The 21894-nt window shown below is 35.9% G+C and overlaps 1 protein-coding gene across 2 annotated transcripts in view; it reads right to left on the bottom strand.

The window, feature by feature from the left end:
• Positions 1–21894, bottom strand: part of PI4K2B (phosphatidylinositol 4-kinase type 2 beta) — a 33030-nt gene that overhangs the window by 6343 nt on the left and 4793 nt on the right. Inside the window, exons 2-9 of one of the 2 annotated variants that reach the window (XM_079919082.1) lie at positions 17411–17547; positions 15427–15627; positions 14679–14810; positions 12710–12863; positions 10905–10966; positions 8529–8628; positions 4468–4601; positions 3809–3868 (exon numbers count right to left, since the gene is read on the bottom strand). In XM_079919082.1, the coding sequence (XP_079775208.1) occupies positions 3809–3868; positions 4468–4601; positions 8529–8628; positions 10905–10966; positions 12710–12863; positions 14679–14810; positions 15427–15627; positions 17411–17547 (980 nt within the window). The remainder of the gene's footprint in view (positions 1–3808; positions 3869–4467; positions 4602–8528; positions 8629–10904; positions 10967–12709; positions 12864–14678; positions 14811–15426; positions 15628–17410; positions 17548–21894) is intronic. The other variant, XM_079919081.1, reaches the window with a different exon arrangement.

Genomic DNA, 21894 nt, shown 5'->3' with positions numbered 1-21894 from the left:
AAGTATTTCTGAGGTCCAGTGCTCCAAACAGGCACAGGTAGAAAGAACATAAAATGACGCTCTTATTGAGCTTGATCATGATTCAAGCTTGATCATGACCCTACTGCTAGTTAAAGTAAAATTCAAAAATTTTAACTGAATAAACATTTCTAGTCAAATTTTAAAAGAAATGCCTTCATACTAGCTCCTAATTCCAGTCCACATCTTTATATGTAGAATGAGAATTGTCACTGATTATGTGTGCAAAACTAAAAACTTACTATAAACTAGGACAGAAGACTAGGTTGTACGAAGCACAAATCATGATGTTAATTGGCAAAATTAGAAGGGAGAGGGATTCAAGGGATAATTATAAATGACTGAAATAATGAAACGGAGCAGGACCCTATGTCCTCTGCCTGCCTTTTGTCTGTGGAAAAACCTTAGCCAGAGAATCAGTTTAATCAGAGAAATGAGAAAATACGGAAACAAAGGAAAACAGCCAAAGGAGACCAAATAATAACAGGTTAGTCACTAAGCACAGTCAAAGACCTTAGTTCCTCCTCAAGGGCTATAGATAACAATCTGGGCCATATCCTGTGAGCTGTCTTATAGATACTGAAACCCCCATCAAGTGGAAGAAGTTAACTACATGATGACCAGACTGTAGCCATGACCTAAGCTGACACAATTCCAAGAATTGGCCTCAAGGAAATGGGAACAAACGGACCCTGGAACTGAAGATTAACTGTACTTACAACAACCAAGATGATGCTGGTCAGACCACCGCATGACCAATTTCAAGATGACTGTCAGAGCTAACTGTGCTGTTTCTGCATGTAGCCCCCTCCCTCCATCTATAAAAGCTCTTGCCCACTGGTTGTAGGAGGGGGGGAGGGGAGTTGGTCATTGGACAGGCGTCTGCCCTCCCCCACCAGTTGCCGGCATCTAAAATAAAGCAAACTTTCCTTTCCACCAACCTTGCCTCTTTATTGGTTTTTGAGCAGCGAGCAGCCCGGATCCCACTTTCGGTTTCAATAACACAGTATTTTGACTCAATTAAGGGACTGGCTGAATAATGAATTCTGTTGCTTGAAACACAGGTATTAGTTTTTGTTTGTTAAGCCTTGGTTTCAAAGCACTGCTTTACTTTAGAATATAAAATAATACCTGATTTTTTTCAGACTAGCTTTTTTTAAAAAAGGGTTAAAATCAGAGAGCTACACAATCATGTACATGGTCAGAGTACCTTACTCTTTTTGGCTATCAGAAAGGTCAAAACCAAATTAAAATAAAAAATCAAAACAAAATAAAATTAAAACATAATGTTCTATTTTATTTTTTCTTTCCCAGATCCTGTCACTTTTATATTCTATTACACCCATTTGTATAATACTTTACTCCTTTGTATAATACTTTACTCCAGGATATGAATAAATAAACCTAAAACAGCAGATAGCCACTGGTATATCTTTGTAACAGACCTCAGAACTAGAATGTCCCCATATCTGTTCAGACAAGCATTTTAAAATTAAAATTTAAATTTCTCACATACTAACTTTAATCTACAATTAAAGCTTACAAGATTATTTACAGCTTTTATTTAAAAAAAACACACAAACATTTCTGAAATAAAGATACATCTTTAGGGATAAGAGAATTCCAGAAGATGGAGCATATTGTTAAGTCAAATAGATATGTTTCAAGCAAAAATGCCAAATAAGGGCATAATTACGTATGCCTGAAAATTTAGTTCAAATATAGTTTAGGGTGGTAACACTCAGCAACATAATTACAATCATCAATCATCTAAGCCCATCATTCATACCTGAATTACCGAAAACACCTCCCCACAAGGCTCCCTGGTTCTAGACTCATCTGCTGAGTCAATGTGCACCCCACTGTCCAATCTGCAGGGATTCTTTGTTGGGTTATGGACACCTTTTGCTGGGATATAAATTCTATTGCCCAGTCCATGCCCAAGACACACATATAAACAGAATTTAGCACGTAATCTGAGGGAGTTCATAGGAGAAACCCCAGGGTAAGGTCTCCTCTCGGGAAATGTAAGTCTCATCATAACTCTCCCTTTTAAAAAAATATTCTGATTCCTTTTTTATTATATACAATATGTTAGCAGCTTATACATACCATTATGCACTACATTTTATAACATATTCTGGAGATCTCTCCATACTAGTAAATGGACAACTTAGTCATTACCACAGCCCTGTTTAAAAATTGAAGTATAGTTGATTTAAAATATATTGCATTAGTTTCAGGTGTATAGCTTAGGGATTCTTTTTTTTTTTTTTTTTTGCAGATTATACTCCATTAAACGTTATTACAAGATATTGGGTATAATTCCCTGTGCTATACAGTACATCCTTGTTGATTATCTATTTTATGTACAGTAGTTTGTTAATCCCATACTCCTAATTTGTCTCTCCCCTCTCCCTCTCCCCTTTGGTAATCATAAATTTGTTTTCAATGTCTGTGAATCTGTTCCTGTTTTGTATATAAATTCATTTGTATTATTTTTTAGATTTCACATATAAGTGATAATCAAAGTTTTGTCTTTTGCTGACTTATTTCATTAAGTATAATATTCTTTAGGTCTATCCATGTTGCTGCAAATGGCAATATTTCATTCTTTTTTATGGCTGAGTAATATTCCACTGTATTCTAAGCCAATCATCTGTTTATGGGCACTTGGGTTATCACAACTGCTCCAATCCCTTCCATGTGGAGTCTATACCCGGCACTTAAGGCCCTTCAGAATCTGGCTCTAGCCTGCTTCTCCGGCCATTTCACTTACTATTTAAAACGTATGACTCCAGCAAAGCACTGTATAAGCGCAAGAGAACACAGAGAGATGTATATGCTAATAATTTGTCCCTTTTCCTGACCCCCAGCCTCATCAGAAGCAAGAGCTCCATCAGAGTAGGAACTTGGTTTTTACTCACTGCTTTATCTCAATCATTAGGACAGTTTCTGGCTCTGGTTCTGTCAATAAATATATAATGAATACACAGTTATCTAATTTAACTATATCTATTTGTTAATGTTATATAATAAATAGTGCAAAACTTAGACTTGTCTTCTTTGTCACAGGTATGCAGCAAACAGCTATCTTAAATGAAATGCATATTTTAGGAAGAAAAAGTTAATTAGTAAGTCACTAAAAGACAATGTTTACCCTATAGTTTATTTTCATTTCAAGTCTTCCTTTTGGAATCTAAATACTATTAGTAGACTAGAAGAACCAGACATCACCTGTAGGTCAGCCCAGCCTGCAGGTTCACACCAGCAGATGTAATTGATACCCTGTATTGCTAATGAAAGGAAGTGAAAAGGAGTGAGAGGACTGAGTTACAGCTAGTACTTTTATGTCCTAATTCGTGCTCAACCATGGTGACATGGTTATTTACTGACTGCCCTAGCAAAGGCCAAACATATTTTATGAGGAAAATAATCAACAGGAAACAGAACTTGGTATTGAAACATTCAAGCAAGTGGATTTGAGGAGGAAGACGATACCAACACTCAGGAAACCAGTTATCAAAATGAGGACAAGAATTAGCAGTAGGAGGAAACTGGCTAACTAAACAATACACAACAAGGTAAAAAAAAATCTAATACAGAAGACAAAAGAGAAAAAAAGAGTATTGAAATCAACTTCATTTCTAATCATCTGAGCTACTTTGGTTCAGAATAAAGGACAGTGTTGAGAGCTGCATCTTTGGGTCACAATGGAAAAAAAAAGTTGACTACTGTTTCAAAGAGAGAGTTTTTCCTTAATGAACAAGATCTTAAAAAGGTGACCTACCTGACCCCTCATCACAGACATCTGCCTTTCAAAAGTGGCTTTGTCAAATCTTCTGTCAGTCTATCACAAAAAGGGAAGAAAACATTACTACAATTCTAAAAATCAGGATCTTTGAAAAAAAAAAATTGAAAAACAATGAACTCTTCAACTCAGCACATAAGGTCATTAGAAAGCATTCCTAATAGAAAAAAATAGCATGAAAAGATTATTTTTGATTGATGTATTTTCATATTCCTCGTTTATACGAAATACATTTTCGTATGTATTTCGTATAAACAGTGTAGTTATACTCCAACTTGTTCCGGAAAGGATTTAAAATGACTTTCCAGCCAATAGGTTTAGGCTTTTTTAAAAAGAAAATCGAATCATAGCAGATCACCAAACATTTATTATAATTCAGAGAAATTTTGTAAAAATTCAACTTTTGAAGCAAACAACTTCTCAAATTATAATGTAATTTCACTTCAAAGAATACTCATAGTGTAACTTCACAAACTTATGCTCCTATAAAGTAAAACTGCTAATTCCTTTCTGTTATGTCAGGTTCTACTGCAAGCAGTGATACCAGAAGCAGTAAACTGCAAATCAACTCTATTAAGAAAATCTCTTTTAAGATTTATTTCATTTTCTGCAATAATTAAAACTAAAAACTTATTTACCTTAAAAAGTTCATAAAGATCTTCACATAAATCTTGCACAAAGTTCATGTCAGAAATATGTGGCAGAACTAAATTTCTTATTTCTTCAGAAAAAGGAACTTTTGCTTGAGGAAGCCAAGCCCAGTGAAATGGATCTAAAAAAAAAAAAAAGTATTCTTATCAGTGAGGGGAAGTGGTTTATTTAGATCTAAATTTACCCTGTTTTTCCCCTACAGTTCCTAGGTTAAAAAAAAAGACAGGAGACCTAGAGGGGTGGGATAGGGAGGGTGGGAGGGAGACACAAGAGGGAGGAGATATAGGGATATATGTATATGTATAGCTGATTCACTTTGTTATAAAGCAGAAACAAACACACCACTGTAAAGCAATTATACTCCAATAAAGATGTTAAAAAAAAAAAGGAGAAAGGAGGTATCAGAGAGAACAATTAGTTTTTGCCATCTAAATTATTCAGATTTCTAAGTTTGGATGGTTAATTCAGATGGTAAAGCACGGTAAGGTATTACCTGAACTGGTTAGGTTTCTGAGTTTTAAATTGGAAACAGTAAGAGTTTTGATAATGAATCTATCTCAAACAGCCCTATATCAAAAAATATATCTGGGGCTTCCCTGGTGGTGCAGTGGTTGAGAGTCCGCCTGCCGATGCAGGGGACACAGGTTCGTGCCCCGGTCTGGGAAGATCCCATATGCTGCGGAGCAGCTGGGCCCGTGAGCCATGGCCGCTGAGCCTGCGCGTCCGGAGCCTGTGCTCTGCAACGGGAGAGGCCGTAACAGTGAGAGGCCCGCGTACCGCAAAAAACAAAAAAACATATATATATATATATATATATATATATATATATATATATATATATATATATGAATCTCTGGTTCCTGTGTTTGGAAACTGAGGGGTATCTATAATTTGTTCACAGCCCCAGATACCATGGCCGAGGTCTCCCTGCCTTTTCAGCCATAAATTATCAGGAACTGACCACTCATATTTGTATATGTGTGTGTATGATGTTCCAAAATTTTAAATCATTAATAGGTAAACAGGTAATTGGCTTTGAGGGATAAAAGATCCATGATTCTGGGCTAACTCTAGTTCTCTCCCAAGAAGACCATTAAATATACACAGTGCCAGGACTAGAAAGATTTGTAACGTAGTGAGATTGTCTAGATAGGGTACATATTCAGATTCATGCAAGAAAATGTAAGGCTTATGAGAATATGATCACCCACAGAACTCCAGTGGGTACATCCAATGTGAACCTCCAGCTCCTACCATGTAGAAAGCCCTGAGGAAAACACTCTGCCTTTAGAGTCATTCCTTCTGAATTCTCTTTTATCTATCTCTTTGAACACTGTGGGAAGTAGTCCATTCCAAAGAAAGCCTTTCCTGTGGCCTACATCTCTGAAGCTATGTCCAATTTCCCTTTGACCTTTCCCTGACCAATTATATAAAAGAAAAGCCCTGATTCTATGCCTGCCTCTACTTCCAATCCCTATCCCTCAACTTCTACTATCACCATTCAAACTCTCCCCTAAGATCACCAGTCATCTCATAAGGGTTTCTCCAAAAGCCCGTCTTCAGCCCTCATTCTACTTCATGTGTCTTTGCAGCAAGCAGCACTGTTCTCTATCATCTCCCTCTGAAATTCTCTTCTATGTGGTTTTGGAGATACCACACTCTCAAACTTTACCTTCTGTCTTTTAAGCCATTTCTCTTGTTTGCTGGCTTTTCCTCTCATTTTTAATGTCACCATTCCCAGATTCTATACTTAGTCCTTCCTCTCCTTCATCTACTAAATATTCATGAAACATTTATTGAGTACCTACGTACCTCACATTGTCCTAGTGGTGGCATTTGTTCACCATGATTTTCCCAGGTGATAGCAATACCACCACGGCTTCCACTTACCAAGGTGACAGTTTAAAAATGACATCCTCAATACCAATTAATCTTTCAAGTTCTAGACCCTTAATCCCCAACTGTGTGTTTGGTAAAATTTTCCAGGTGTACTGTAGGCATCTTAAACTTGACACTTTTAAAATACAATTTGCATATAGATTCCAAACCATTAGAGGAAAAAAAAAAATAGAACAAAGACATCTCAAGTCAGTTCAACCAAAGATAGGAAGGAAAAAAAGAAAAAATTGAAATTCATGGTAAATAGAAAAAAAAAAAAAAGATGGCAGGAAAAGTTCAAACACATCAGTGGTTTATTGAGACAAACTACAGAGTTAAGTGTACTGGTTGAAAGGATCTCAGATTGGGTAAAAAAAAAATTCAGCTAAGAGCTGTTCATATGTCATATCAAAATAATGAAAGTTGAAAATAAAAGTATAGAATAATACAGGTAAATACTAATAAAAAGAAACGAGGTACAGCAATGTTACAACAGATGAAATAAGAAATGCCAAAAACACTGCGAGGGATAAAGTGGGATATATTTTACACTAATAAAAAGAACAAGCCAACAGCAAGATAATAAAACGCCAGGCCTTTGTGCGTGAAATACAAAGCAAGAAACGCAAAAAAATGCAAAAAGAAACTGACAAAATTACAATCACAGTGAACTTTGTCTCTCAAAAATTAACAGATCAAGTGGTCAAAAAATATATCAAGAATATGATTTGACTAACAAGCTTTCATTAGTAGACAGACACAGAACTTTGTGCCTAACCGCATTCTTCTCAAATACAGTCCTTCAAACTGGCCATATATCAAGTTACAAAAGAATTACTAAAAAATTTCAAAGAGCAGAATTCACACAGTTAACATTCACAGATCACAAAGCAATAAAACTTGAAAATAACAATGGACAGTTTTTTTAATCAACTGCCCTAGAAATTTAAAACCAAACAAAATACTTCTAAATTATTCCTGTCAAAAATAAAATCGGAAAGTATGAATATGTAAAAGCAGAACAACAATGCAACACCTAGCCAATCTGTGCTTTAGCCAAATGATACCTAGAAAAAAAAAATATAGGAAAATAAAATAGCACGAACACAACAGAAGAAAATAATAATGGAAAACATAAATTATGAAAAAGAAAAAGCAAATAAACAAACTGGAAACCTGATCAACAGAAGGTCAATTACCTGATAAAAGCGAAAAAAATATATATATAAAATATATTTATATAATTATGTATATATTTTTTGTATATTATATTTATATATAATCATATATATTATATATATGGGTCAATGCTTTACAATAGACAATCTTGGGCAAGTCTAGTGAAAAAAAATCCAATAAGCAGTAGGAATTTAAAAGAGGCATAGTCATAAATACAGAGATTATTTTTTAAATTTATTACATATATTTCAAACATACACAAAAATTTAAAAAACTAGTACAATGAATTCCCATATTCTGAATAACCTAATTCAATTATTCCCAAATTTCTTATAAAATTTGTTTCATCTATCCTTGTTTTTCCTCCCCCTAAGTATTTTAAAGCAAATTCCATTTAATTTCACCCCTAAATATTTAATATGCACAGAGGGGATTTCTTAAATTATAAGAGAATTCTTTAAAACACTTATACGCATAAATTACAACTCAAGATAACATGGATAATTTAAAGCAAAATAACAACGTCTAAAACTGGCTCAAGAAGACGTAGAAAACCTGACCATTAACTGTAGAAGAGACTGGTAAGGCAGTTAAGCCACTACTCACTAGAAAACGGGGAGGTAGGCCTAAATTGTTTTAGAAGTGAATACTACCCAAATATGAAAATAAAATTCTACCAAAATATTAAAATAGATAATTCCCATATTACATACATTTAAAAACTGGAAAGCTATCAAACTTATTTTACAAGGCTAATACAAGCCAAAAAATCAAAATCAGACAGTTATCCAAAAATAAGCAAACAATACATGGCAAGACCCACAGAGCGTAGTACACATCTTTGCATCCCTAGTGCCTAGAACTGAGCCCTGATGAATGACTGTATTTCACCCAGTTTTTCCTCTGCTATTGTGATATCCATAAATTTCATTCCCTTCTTATTCTGGAAAAGGGGTAACTATAGAATCTATGGAAAGTTCTAAATACTCACATGCTCTCCACTCATCAGGATGTTTAAAAGGAAATGCTAGACCATTATCAATTGCAGCTATTTTAATAAGCGTTTCTTTATCATCAGTCCATTTTGTCTCCTGAAGGGCAGAAAAATAGTCTGTTGATAAAAAAATTTATATGCATATTTCCAAAAGACAATTTATAACAATTATTGAGGTTTAAAGACATTTTATCTGAAGAGCTTATAAAAATAAAGTTGCCAGAAGGTACCAATTTACCCTTTAAGGGAAGAGACTGTCTTAAGAATCAGTAAAAACTTCATAATCACTATTTTTTTTTAAATTTGGTATTACAAATTCATGCATTAATAGTTTCATTTTTTTCCTCTTTGGGGAAGAGGGCTTGGAATTATCAAGACTTTAAAAAGTGTACTTCGGGATAATTTATTGTTAGATACATTGCTTAAATGTATGGTATTTGCAAAATATTGATATTTTTAAGATAACAACTTAAAGTTACCTTATTAAAATCAAGTCTTTCCTACGGTCTCATAGAAATAATTAGTTCAAATACAAAATGCTTCTAAATAAAACTCCTCAATGACCATAGCTAAATATAATAAGGTCCAGTAGAAGGAACTTCAAGATACTCTTGATTACAGAATGTAGGCCATTCCTAACTTCTCCATTCTTCTGTAAGGGAAACGAAGACCTCAGGGACAAGAGACTTTTCATGTTAAACAGTACTTCCTATTATCAAAAAATAGAGGGTTGCCATTATTAAGTGGCCTAGATAAAATAACAAGACGTGAAAAAGATAAATTTTAAATTGAAAGTATTAGAGTGAAGGTCCAAGTGATATATGCCAGGTTTGTTCCTGTTAGTTTATATCAAATATCTCGATGAAAATGCACAAAATACTTAAGAGCAAAAGAATAAGGTTTTCAGTAAAATCCAATTGCTTAAGATACACCAATAAAATATATTTAGGAACTGTTATAAATATGAATATTTTTATATGTGTATTTTAAAACCCATTTCTGCTATAACTGCCATTTATTTTTATTTCTATCATTTTTTTCTATTTACAACTTTATGAGGTATAATTTACACACAATAAACTTTACATATTAAAGTGTACAATTTGACAAGCACTGACAGATGTGAAACCACCCAGAAGTTTCCTTGTGTCCCTTAGCAGTCCCCTCCCTCCCTCTACCCCACCCCAGGCAACCATGGCCTGCTTCCTGTCCCTAGGGATTAGTTTGAACATTCTAGATTTTTATATAAAAGGAATCAGACAGTATCTTCCATTTTGTGTAGCTTCTTTCACTTGGCAGGCTTTTGAAATTCATTCACATTATTGCGTATATCAAGCTCATTCTTTTTTTATTGCTGAGTACTATGAATATGTAATTTTAAATTTCTTTGATGAACACGGAAAACTACAAACTTTTAAAGTTATGCAACAGCTTTAAGTGATGAGAATACACAGACTGTAAACATTAGAGAAATTTATTTTTAATCGGTTAAAACTTTCTTAAATGTATAAACTGATTTAAACTAGTAAAATTATTCTGAAAATATCTCTCATGTAAATATCTAAAATTTGAACTTGGGTAGTCAAAGTTGATAGGAATGGATCTAAAATCTATCATTCTGATAGTGTTAAGGGTCTTCACAGTCTATTATGTACATGAAAACCAGCTTCTTATAAGCATTAGAAGTATATTTTTTTAAGTTCAATGGCTATAATTCACAGGTAAAGCACATAGGTTCCATTTTAATTAGGTAATTCTGTATTACCTAATCCTGAGTCATAAGGCTCAGAAAGAAGTGAATTAGTAAAATATAAAAAATACTAGAAGCCTTTCTTTATTACATAAAAGCAAAATAAATATGGTGGTTATACAACAAATTTCCAAAGCCCTAAAAAAAGTACTGAGCTGGGCTTCCCTGGTGGCACAGCGGTTGAGAGTCCGCCTGCCGATGCAGGGGGACACGGGTTCGTGCCCCGGTCCGGGAAGATCCCACATGCCGCGGAGTGGCTGGGCCCGTGAGCCATGGCCGCTGAGCCTGCGCGTCCGGAGCCTGTGCTCCGCAATGGGAGAGGCCACAACAGTGAGAGGCCCGCGTGTCGCAAAAAGAAAAAAAAAAAGTACTAAGCTGATATCATTCTTCTATACTAATACAACATAAAAAATAAAACTGCATAGAGGTTTTGAAAATAGAATAAAAAATACAATGTAAACAGGTGAAGGAAAGAAAAAAGAGGATAAAAACAGAAAAAGGAGATAAAAACCAAGGATCTAGGTGAAGGAGAGGATGTGATGAAAAATAACATCAAGGAATATTTTACAGAAATTGATAGCGTGTGTATGTGTATATACATATATATATTAAAATCTCCTTACCGTAATTTCATCTTCTTGTTTCTGGTTTTCATATCTGATTAACCAATTATCATTTCCCCTGTCTTTCAAAACAAACAAACAAAAAATCTGTTACTTCATTTTTTTATGGATATCATAGTTTAATACCAAGGGGAAAAATTTAGTCATCACTTTTTGAGACCTTTATTTGTTATCTGTAGCATATGGACATATTAAAGGCTCCAATTTAACACATACAGACTAAAAATACTCATAAATGTTAGCTAACATTCATTGAGATTTACTCTGTGCCGGACATTGTTGTAAGTGCTTAACATGTATTAGTTCACTGAATTCTTAAAACCACTCTGTGGTAGGTACAATTACTGTCAAGAACTCTTAAACCAAGGTTATTAAAAAGGATAATTTCTCTTCACCTTGGGAAAAAAAGCATCTACCCCCATTTCCAGGCAAATTCCTGGATAGGCTCTTACCTAATGTCTCTATAGGAGTATTCTAGATTCTACACTAATTTTTAAAAAAATTGAACTATAGTCGATTCGCAATATTGTGTTAGTTTGAGGTGTACAGCACTGATTCAGTTACATATACATATTTTTTTCACATTATTTTCCATTATGGGTTATTACAAGATATTGAATATAATTCCCTATCCTATACAGTAAATCCTTGTTGCTTATCTGTTTTATGTGTGGTAGTTTGTACCTGTTAATCCCATACTCCTAATTTATCCCTCCTTCCTTCCCTCTCCCCTTAGGTAACCGTAAATTTGTTTTCTATGTCTGTGAGTCTGTTTCTGTTTCGTATGTAGCTTCATTTGTACTATTTTTTTGGATTCCACATATAAGTGATATAATATTATTTTTGTCTTTCTCTGTATGATTTACTTCACTAAGTATAATATTCTCTGGGTCCATCCATACTGCTGCAAATGGCAATATCTCATTCTTTTTCATGGCTGAGTAATATTCCATTGGATTCTACACTAATTTTAACATTAACTTAAGACCATATGATTTAATAAAGGTAAATATAAAAAGGTACATAATGCTTCTCCAGAAACTAATATAAATGAGCAAAGATTTTGAACCAGTGGTTCTTAAGCTTCAGGGTGCATGAGAATTACCTGGAGCATTTATTAAAAACACAAACTGCTGGCCTCACATTCAGCAGGTCTGGGCTGGGCTCCCAGAACTGCATTTGTAACAAATGTCCATATAATACTGACCCTGACAGTTCAGGGAACCACTGTCGCAGATTATCTATTATGTTGGCCAAAAAGTTTGTTCAGGTTTTTCCATAAGATGTTACAACATTTCCAATTTCCAACAGGCTTTGTCCTGTTGCCAAGAAACTCCCCTCTCCCGAGGGATAGGAACTGATTGCTATCACCTGAGCAGGAGCCTGCTCTGAGTCAGAATATCCAGTACGAGATTAATTCTGCCTGGGAGAGTTGGTACTACCCCTCTGTTTTCTAAGGAACGTAAAGAAAAAGTGGCCTCAGGGCTTCCCTGGTGGCGCAGTGGTTGAGAGTCCGCCTGCCGATGCAGGGGTCACGGGTTCGTGCTCCAGTCCAGGAATATCCCACATGCCGCGGAGCGGCTGGGCCCCTGAGCCATGGCCGCTGAGCCTGCGCGTCTGGAGCCTGTGCTCGGCGACGGGAGAGGCCACAACAGTGTGAGGCCCGCGTACCGCCAAAAAAAAAAAAAAAAGTGGCCTCAAGACTACTGCAGCAAAATTTTATGTCTTTGATTTGGATAAACAAGAGTTGAATACAATTTGAAAGTTAACAAGATTTGAGTGAACAAATGAGAGAACTTCAGTACCTGTATTTCTGATGAGGTAATCCAAAATAACTAATCTTTCAAACTGTGACTGAAATTGTTTTCTAATATTCTCAGTCAAAGGGTCAGCTTCAAATTTCCTAAGCCAATATTCAGCCTCCTTGTAACCTTCAACAAATAACTGAAAGGAACCAATCTATAATTTTAAGAATTATAGTTAGAAAAGAAAATATAAGAACAAAGAGACTACTTTTTAAAGTTCTCAGCAGTATTGTCATAAAATACTTTACATGAACACAATAAGAAAAATCGAAGTTAACACTAATTTAGATAAGCCACATTTATCAAGAAAACTATTTTTATACACTAATTTAAAATAATCACATAAAGAATACATAGCAAATAAAAAATGCTCAATCCTAGACTTTCAAGGAGCATAGCAGCTATTTTAGGATAACTAAAAAACAAAATACACATGTGCCGTTAAGGTGATATTCTCAACAAGAATGCTGTTTTCTAAAAATATTCATTAACATGAAGTTAATTTTGAAGACCAAATTTTACACCTATCCTGGTTATTTATTTAATAATAGTATAATTTTATCTTACTGAAAAAATACTTCAGGATTCTTTTTACAACATAAGATACAGAAAATGACTTTATTTTTATAGAAGAATGAATTCTTTGACTATGTAGCTTAAAGATCCTGTCATAAATTTTAAAGAAGTAACCAATGAATCACAACCTCTATAGTGGTTTTTTTAAAAAGTCCTTTCCTTGAAGATATGTCTATTTTATAAAGTTTTCTATCGCTAAAATTACTAGTTGTTAATGTTAAACAAGTTTTTAAAGACGGAAATACAAATTTAAATAGCACAGGACACGTAGGTAATGGGTAACGTAGCTGGCCTCATAAATATTTACAAACAAATCACTACAAAGAAAACCTATTTAGGACTCCACGCTTTCACTGCCGAGGGCCCAGGCTGGCTCCCTGGTCCAGGAACTAAGATCCCACATGCTGGGCAGTGCAGCCAAAAAAAAGAAATCTATCACTTATCTTAACACTTTATGTTCTTGTTGGCATGAAATTTTAATGATTTCCTAAATGTTTTCTCTAAAGCACTCATAATGAAGTCCTAGTAGTCATAAATACAGAAATAATATCCTTCTTTAGTCACACCTATTTCAGCATATGCAAGGAGTAACAGGCCTTGTAAATTTTTTCAAAACTTCCTGCTTACTTGGAGTACAATACTAAAGACAAGTTAGGATAACCATGCATTTCTATTCAAATTCTTTTATATAGATAAATGCATAGCAACAACAAAACAACAAAATTGCAGGTTAAATATAATTTAAAAATAATAATAATAAAGTCTACTGCTTTTTTCTAGAATGTTTTTCCCATTAACCCTCCCTACCCTTGCTTAGCTAGTTGCTAATCATCCCTTAGGTTTATTTAAAAGTGATAAGAAAAAACAAAATCTAGTAATGTATTGAGTAAACTCGGCTACTATCGTTTACTATGTGCCAGGTACTGTATCAAGTACTTGACATATATTTTTCCATTTTATTCTCACAACCCGAAGAGGTAGTTTTTTATTAGCCTCGTTTTACAGAAACTGGGGCTTGGAGAGTAAGGGACTTGCCCAAGGTCTCAGAGCTAACTGGTGGAGAGGGTTGGAATAAAACGTAGGTCTAATTCTCAGCCTGCACTTTCAGCCATTACTTTATAAAGCCTTAGGTGCAGCCTCCTCTTGGCAATTCCCTAGCCCTCCAAAGTGGGTTAAATATCCCTCCTCTACCCTCTCTGAGCTCCCTGCACTTAACCATCCTCAACAGCTTTATCATATTGCGTTGAGACTGCTTGTTACTATAAGCTGTTGAAGATGAGAAAACCGGTTTTACTAATATATATCCACAGTCCACAGCACAGTGCCTAGCGCACAGAGCTCAGGTAATATGTGATGAACTTCGCCCCAAAAAAAGCGCATCGCAGTAACTTACCTTAGGAGGAAGTCCTATCCGATGAAATTTTCTACCTACTTTTGGCACTTTCTCTAAAGCATACTTTTTGCCTCTAGATTTTGCACGGTCAATTGCACTGTAGTTAAATGTCTCACTGACGAGCCAAACCACCTAGAGACGTACAGTTAAAAAAAATGGCTATTAGAATTTGCATTATAGTATTTCTATTCACATACACCATGGAACTCACTCTAATGCTGTAAATTAGCAAAGTTTAACACTATACTAAATGCTCCTGAGAATCTAAAATAGAAAGGCTAAGGGATTTGGCAAAGTTGGTTAAATGGCACACATGTATTTCTTTCTGAGAGAGGCAGCTAAAATTGGCCAGTGGAAGAAAGAAGTAATAGTCTTGAAATGTAGAATTAGGAATGAACATTTCCGGTAGAACTTCAAGTAAAAATGTATAAAGGTCAGAAAGATAGCAGTTTTCTGAGCATATCAGTTATCTCTACCTTCAAAAGAATTTCTAGATTTTTTTCTGCTTTCTAAATGCTCGTTCTTTCTCCTCTTTACGTCAGCATCATCTCAGCTCACCTGAGCAAGAGATACTCCCTTGGATACTTTGTGGATCTACACTAGAATCAATTTACTAGTCATTTGTGACTCTGGATTACAAAAAAAGGGGCTCAACTTTAGGCTCTGGCATTACGAATAATACTAAAGTGTTCACAGAGAAGTGGGCTGTAAATGAGAAGTACATGATTAAAAACAATTTCTGGTTTACCCTTGTTTTTGGTACAATGCCCAGATGGAGCTTTTCATCCACAAGGGAGGCACCAGCTTCGGAAAGGTATCCCTGATTAGGAAGCAGGCAGCCTCTGCCAAAGCAGCAAGGGCAGCAGACCTTATGGACGTATTTGGTCCATTTTGGATTCAGGTGACCATAAGGCTCTTCCGATTTGGGTTTAAACACACCAATAATGTTCTATAGGGGAAAAAAAAAGGAGAAATTTTATTAGACTTTTAAGACAGAGAGATCATAATCCATAAAACGCATTCTGATCATTTTCTACTTCTTCCCACCACAAATTTGGGCATCACTCTTAACTATTAAGAGGTTTAATACCAATAACAGTTTTATACGCATTCTCATTCAACAATCTAAAATCAGTAATCCTTTGGGCTAATGGTTTTCAAACCGTGCTCTGAGAAATTCTAGGGAAGGTGAGAGAAGAGGGGAGGGCAGGGCTCTAAGACCCCATCCACTGATTTCACCCATTTTATGTACTGGACTTCCTAGTTAAGAAGGGGTTCCACTGATTTTAAAATGTTTGAAAACCACTGACCTAGGTCAAACAGTGTTATTATTCAATATCTATTAAATACCCCAATTCTATGTTTATTTATTGTCTACTTTCCCAGTAGATGTGTATTCTAAAAGGGCAGGCACTTTCTCTGTTAGGGCTATATCCTAAGTACTGTGTACCTGGTACACAGTAGACATTCAAGCATCTGTTAAATGAATAAATCCAATGACAAAAAGTCATCTCTAAGATACAAAGGAAATGATAGGATATAGTGACATCTATGCTGTCAGATTCTCCTACCTTAAATTTTTTTTCAGTTATTTCTTTATGAACCAATTTTTAAATAAATTCTCTCCTCTTAAAAAAAATTGCTCATGTGTGTCTAAAAGTCTATAATCATTATTACTGGTCTGATAAAATACATTAATATTAAATTTAGAAGCTGAATCATCCTTAAACAAGAAATAAAAATCTTACTATATGTATATAACTGTCTTATAGTGCAATAAAGTCTGAGTCACTAATAAAAAAGTCAAGAACAAATTAAGAAATCAAGCTTGGAATAAAGATAGAGAGATTGACATTACCTACATATATATATTTAAATCTCAAAAAAGCCTATGTTTTAAAATATAACTTCAGTCTTTGCAAAAAATATTTGGGTGGAATTATAATCTTTTTTCCTCCTGAAAAAGAGAACTGCTGGCTATGCATCACTCAGAAAGCTTTTAGAAATAATACAGATTTTTGAAAAATTCTAGACTAAGTGGAACAAAGTCCCATATCAACTTCTCTTTTCTGCCTTAGAATTATACTTTGGTTCATTTCACTTTGTCACATTCCAACGCCTTCAAACTTCAGACTGCCCAGGCTCCTTCTCTGGTACAATGCTGGAAAAAATATTCTGAGGGTAAAATAAAACTCTGCTTGGTTACTGTACGGTAAGGACTTGTGAATATAAACCCAACGAATCTACAGCTAAATGTGAATATTCAATAAATACTTGAAACCAAATATTAAAATAATAAAACAGGGGCTTCCCTGGTGGCACAGTGGTTGAGAGTCCGCCTGCAGATGCAGGGGACACGGGTTCGTGCCCCAGTCCGGGAAGATCCCACATGCCGCGGAGCGGCTAGGCCCGTGAGCCATGGCCGCTGAGCCTGCGCGTCCGGAGCCTGTGCTCCGCAACAGGAGAGGCCACAACAGTGAGAGGCCCGCGTACCACAAAAAAAAAAATAAATAAAATAATAATAATAATACAGAAAACTATGGCTTAAAATGAATAGCTCAATTTTTAAGCAGTAGAGTGCTTTAGTTAATAGTAAACTGACCTTTATTTCTGAAAAGAAGGTGTAATCAGATTTATTAGGAAAATATCTTCAGAAACTCACAATGACTTCACATTTAAATTAGTGTTTTCCAAAATGTCTGTTATATATAGTAGGTCTGTGAAATTCTCACCCTCTTAGGATCCTTCACGAAGTAACTTCCACTTGAACCTTGAGAGATTCTTTCTGGATAAACTCCAAATTCTATTGCTTGCTCTGCTTTCAATATAACATCAGCAAATTCTGGATCATCCAAGAATGTATTCAACTCTGAAGAACCAACAATTATTGCATTAAGAAAAATCAATGTTAAATAGAATGCTAAGAAGAAGAAAGACCAGCTCTGAGAATGCTCACAATATGGACCTGTAATACTGGATTAGATTATTAGCACTAAAACATTTAGGTACAGAAAAATGCAATTAAGTATTGTTTGGGCTGGTTTGATGCTTTTTTTTTTTTTTTTTCCTGTAACCCCACTTCAAGCTATGACACGTGAAAAACAAGATCTCCTATACTGAAATAATCACACTAATGCCTTGTGTTAACTTGAACTCCTCCCTCCCAGTGTTTTTGTTCTTCATCCCACCTCAGCCTCCAACTGCAGTCATACCTCAGATCTGTCATCACTAATACCTGCAATCTCTCCCTACTTTTCACTTTAGGCATCTTTTATTTTTCCTAGTTCACTCCCTCTGGCACCCTGAGTCCAAAAATTCTTCCATCCCACTAGGACGTTCAAAGCACCGATCTACCATATACTGTTCAAGGGTCTTCACCCACTTTGTGTCCCTACTTCCCTCCTTGGCCAGCATAAATTATGGTTAATCATCAAAAAATCACTCTCCTCCTCCCACCCCTCATCATGGTTACCTGGAAAAATCCCAATCCTGGAGAAACCCAACTGTCTGCCTATGACTATGCCTATGCCTGGACAGCTAAACTTGACTAGATAAACACAATGCTTGGTGTCTCCCCTTAAATTCATCACCACAGTCCTCAGGTGGACCCCTCATGTTGCCATGGGAGCATACTACATTCCTGTTAAAGACTCAATGCTTGTGTCCCTCAAAACACTCAAAGCCTTAACCCCTAATGTGATCATACAGGGAGTGGGGTCTTTGGTAGGTAATTAGGTTTAGATGAGGGTGGGGACCCCATGATGGGATTAGGCCATGTGAGGACACAGTGAGAAGGTTGCCATCTGCAAGCCAAGAAGAGAGCCCTTAGCAAGAACCTGATCATGCTGGCACCCTGATCTTGGATTTCCCAGCCTCCAGAACGATGAGAAATAAATATCTGTTGTTTAAGCCACTCCAGCTAGGGTATGTCATTATAACGGCCTAAACTAGGATGACTCCCCTAATACACAGACTCTCCCACTCTTCTGGACAACTATCTCATACCCTCCCCTCTCCTCAAATTCCCAACACCTCTTTCCTCTCAGCAGATGATCTTCCTATTTCAAGGAGAAAAGAGAAGCAAGCAGAAAAAACTATCATCAGCCCTCAGCACCGTATCTACCCATCCACAACCTCTGCCTGCCGCCTAGTACTATAGATGGATGATCCAAGCTCTAAGATCAACTCCTCCACTTTGTATACTAGACCTATCTCTTCCTGACTACTCCAGGACATTTCTTCTGCAATTCTTTCCTGTATCAATATTTCCCTCTCTATTGGATCATTTCTACCACCATACAAAGCATGGTGTAATTTTTCTCATCTTAAATCTCTCTTAGCCTCCAAAGTCCCCCTAGATACCCCCTCATTTCTTTGCTCCCTTTTATAGCAGAAGACTTCTATAATTATAGTTACCATCTCCAATTGTTCTTCTCCCACTCTCTTTTGAACCCATTTCAATCACGCTTCTGACCTGACCACTCCATTGATATAATTTTTGTCAGGGTCCGTAGTAACATCCACATTGCTAAACCCAACCTCAGAACTGATCTTCCTTGACCAACACCATCATTTCACCCTGTCGGTCACTCCCTCCTCCTGAAAATACTTTCTTCACTTGGCTTCTAAGACGCCACTTCTCCAAGTTGTCCTTCCATTTCATTAGTTCCTCTTTTTCAGTCTTCTGTGGGCTCATTTTCATCTCCCTGATCACTTAACTTTGGAATGCCCAGGTTCAGTTCATGGCCCTCTTCTCTCCCTCATCAGCACTGATGGCTCCCTGATTTATATCTCAAGCCTGGACTTCTGCCCTGAACCCCAGACTATTATACTCAGCTTCTCCATTTGGATGTTTAGTAGACAGTTCAAACTTTACTGCCTCAAACTCAATTCTTCATTTCCTCTCAACTGCTTCACTCCCAGTATTCCCTGTGTTAGTTACTGGCAACTCCAAATCTTCTAGGTGCTCTTGCAAAAAACCTTGGAATCATCCATGATCTCACACCCTCACCCCCCCACAGCCAGCAGCAAGCTGTGTAGCTCTACCTTAAATGAATATCCAGAACCTAACCACCTCTTACCACCTCCATTCCTTCCATGTGATTCAAGTCACTATCAACTCTAGCCTAGATTGTTACAAGAGTCTCCTAACTGATCTCTCTACACTCAACAGTGAAGGTATGGTAATCCTTTTCAAACGTAAGTCAGGGAATTCCCTGGTGGTCCAGTGGTTAGGACTCAGCACTTTCACTCACAGGGCCGCCCAGTGGTTCTCCATCTCACTTGAAGAAAAACTCTAAGTTCTTATATTGGCCCCCAAGACCCTACCCAATCTCCCCTAACCTCCACTTTATTTTTCTGGTTAGCACTTATCACCTAACATATTATATAACTTATTTATTTTGTGAGCTCCAAGAAGACAAGGATTCTCTCACTGCTATATACCCAGAACTTTTATAGTTCCTGGAACATAAAAGGCATTCAATAAACACTTGCAGAGTTAATCATTTAAATGGTAATTAATCATTTAAAGTGGTAGACAAGCCAAAAATTATTCACATTTTACTCTGAAAGGCATTTAAGTGCTATTACACATCAATCTTATGAAAATTCAAACTATAAACTTTCCTTAATTTAAAATTTTCCTTAATTCAGACATAAATAAAACAATTATTTACTAATTTTTAAAAGTTTATGCTGAGAAAAATACTACAAAAAGGGCCCTTGGGCATATTTAACCTACTTAAAAGAATAAATAATCCAAGTACCTTAGTCATGTCTATACAATTGATATACTATTTCCAGATCTATTCCATGAAAATTCTTAAGAATGAAGGGAGAAACTTTGTCTTTCTTGTTCACCGTGCATCCCTAGCACCTGGAAGAGGGATTGGCATTTAGTGGGTTCTTCATAAGCATTTAAATGAAGTATTATTTGTGTGGCAGAATATGCCAATAATAATTATCATTAGTCAAATGATATTTCTTCTAGATCAGGGCTCTTAACAAGAAAGAACTTGAAAAGCTATTTATTTCAACTTTGCTCACAGTACTGATGTACTTTCCATAATATATCACCAGCAGGTGGTCTCTGGACCAATGTTTAAACACTTTCAAAGACAGATCACTCCTTTTTCCATACTTTTTGTGTTTGTTTGAAAACAAATATAAACTTCTTTCTTTTTCAGAAATAGGTTTCCTGTAGTTTCACCCAATGTCCCAGACCTGCCATCTGGAGCAAAACAAAAGTCTACTTACTCCTCTCTTCCCAGGGATAGCCCTTCAAATAGCTGAAGATCATTTCATGCTCCCCTAAGTCTCCTCTATTCTCCGCCTCCTTCCATATGGAAGTATTTTCAGGCTTTTCAGCATCCGAGTTGCCCTCCTGTTTCATGCTTCAGTTTTCAATGTGCCACTTTAAAATATGTTCTCCAGAATCAAGCAACCCATTGCAGAGAATAGAGATATCTCTCAGTCTTGACACTATACCAAAATAAGAAGCACTCAAGTATTACAATCGTTGTTTAGGAGTCCTGTCATACTAATTCATGTTGAAATGGCTAAACTCTTGGACCCCTTTTGGTCTCTCCCATCCTGTACTTGAGCAATTCTTTTGGAAACTATGTGCAGACTTTGACATTACTATTAGATGTTATCAAATTGCTTTATGGGTTAAGCTTTATGAGTTCATCATAGAACCTGCCTTTGTTACTCTCATGGAGCCCAGGATCATACTCTGAATACTTAATAATTCAGCTTCAACCAAAATCAGATCAGAACGATTCCTAAAAAATCAGCCTGGATGTTCTCAATCTCTTTTTCTTTAACTTGTCCCTTTAATGAGCCACTCTTTTGGATAAATGAGATTATCTCCCTACATGAAAACTGGCATTCTTTGAAAATGGTCTGGATTTACCATCACAATCCAGAAAGGCACTTAAAAGACAACTGGTCCTACCTAACTACTGCCAGAAAAAAAAAAAAAAAAAGACTATATATCAACTATTCTAAAAATCAAAGTAATTATTTTTTAGTAATTTTTCTGATTCATAACTCACAATTACATTCTACAACTTTCTTCATTTTATTTACCTAAATGTGTATTTAGCAATGAGTTTAACTTGGAGAACACACCCTAAAGTTACACTTCAAGATAAATGTGCCATGGAGATTTGGTTTGAAGGTTTGTTGTCATTGTTTGGTTTGATTTTTAATA

The sequence above is a fragment of the Stenella coeruleoalba genome, assembly GCF_951394435.1.
Source record: "Stenella coeruleoalba genome assembly, chromosome: 4".
Lineage (NCBI taxonomy): Eukaryota > Metazoa > Chordata > Mammalia > Artiodactyla > Delphinidae > Stenella > Stenella coeruleoalba.
This window is presented reverse-complemented; position numbering and strand designations above follow the sequence as displayed.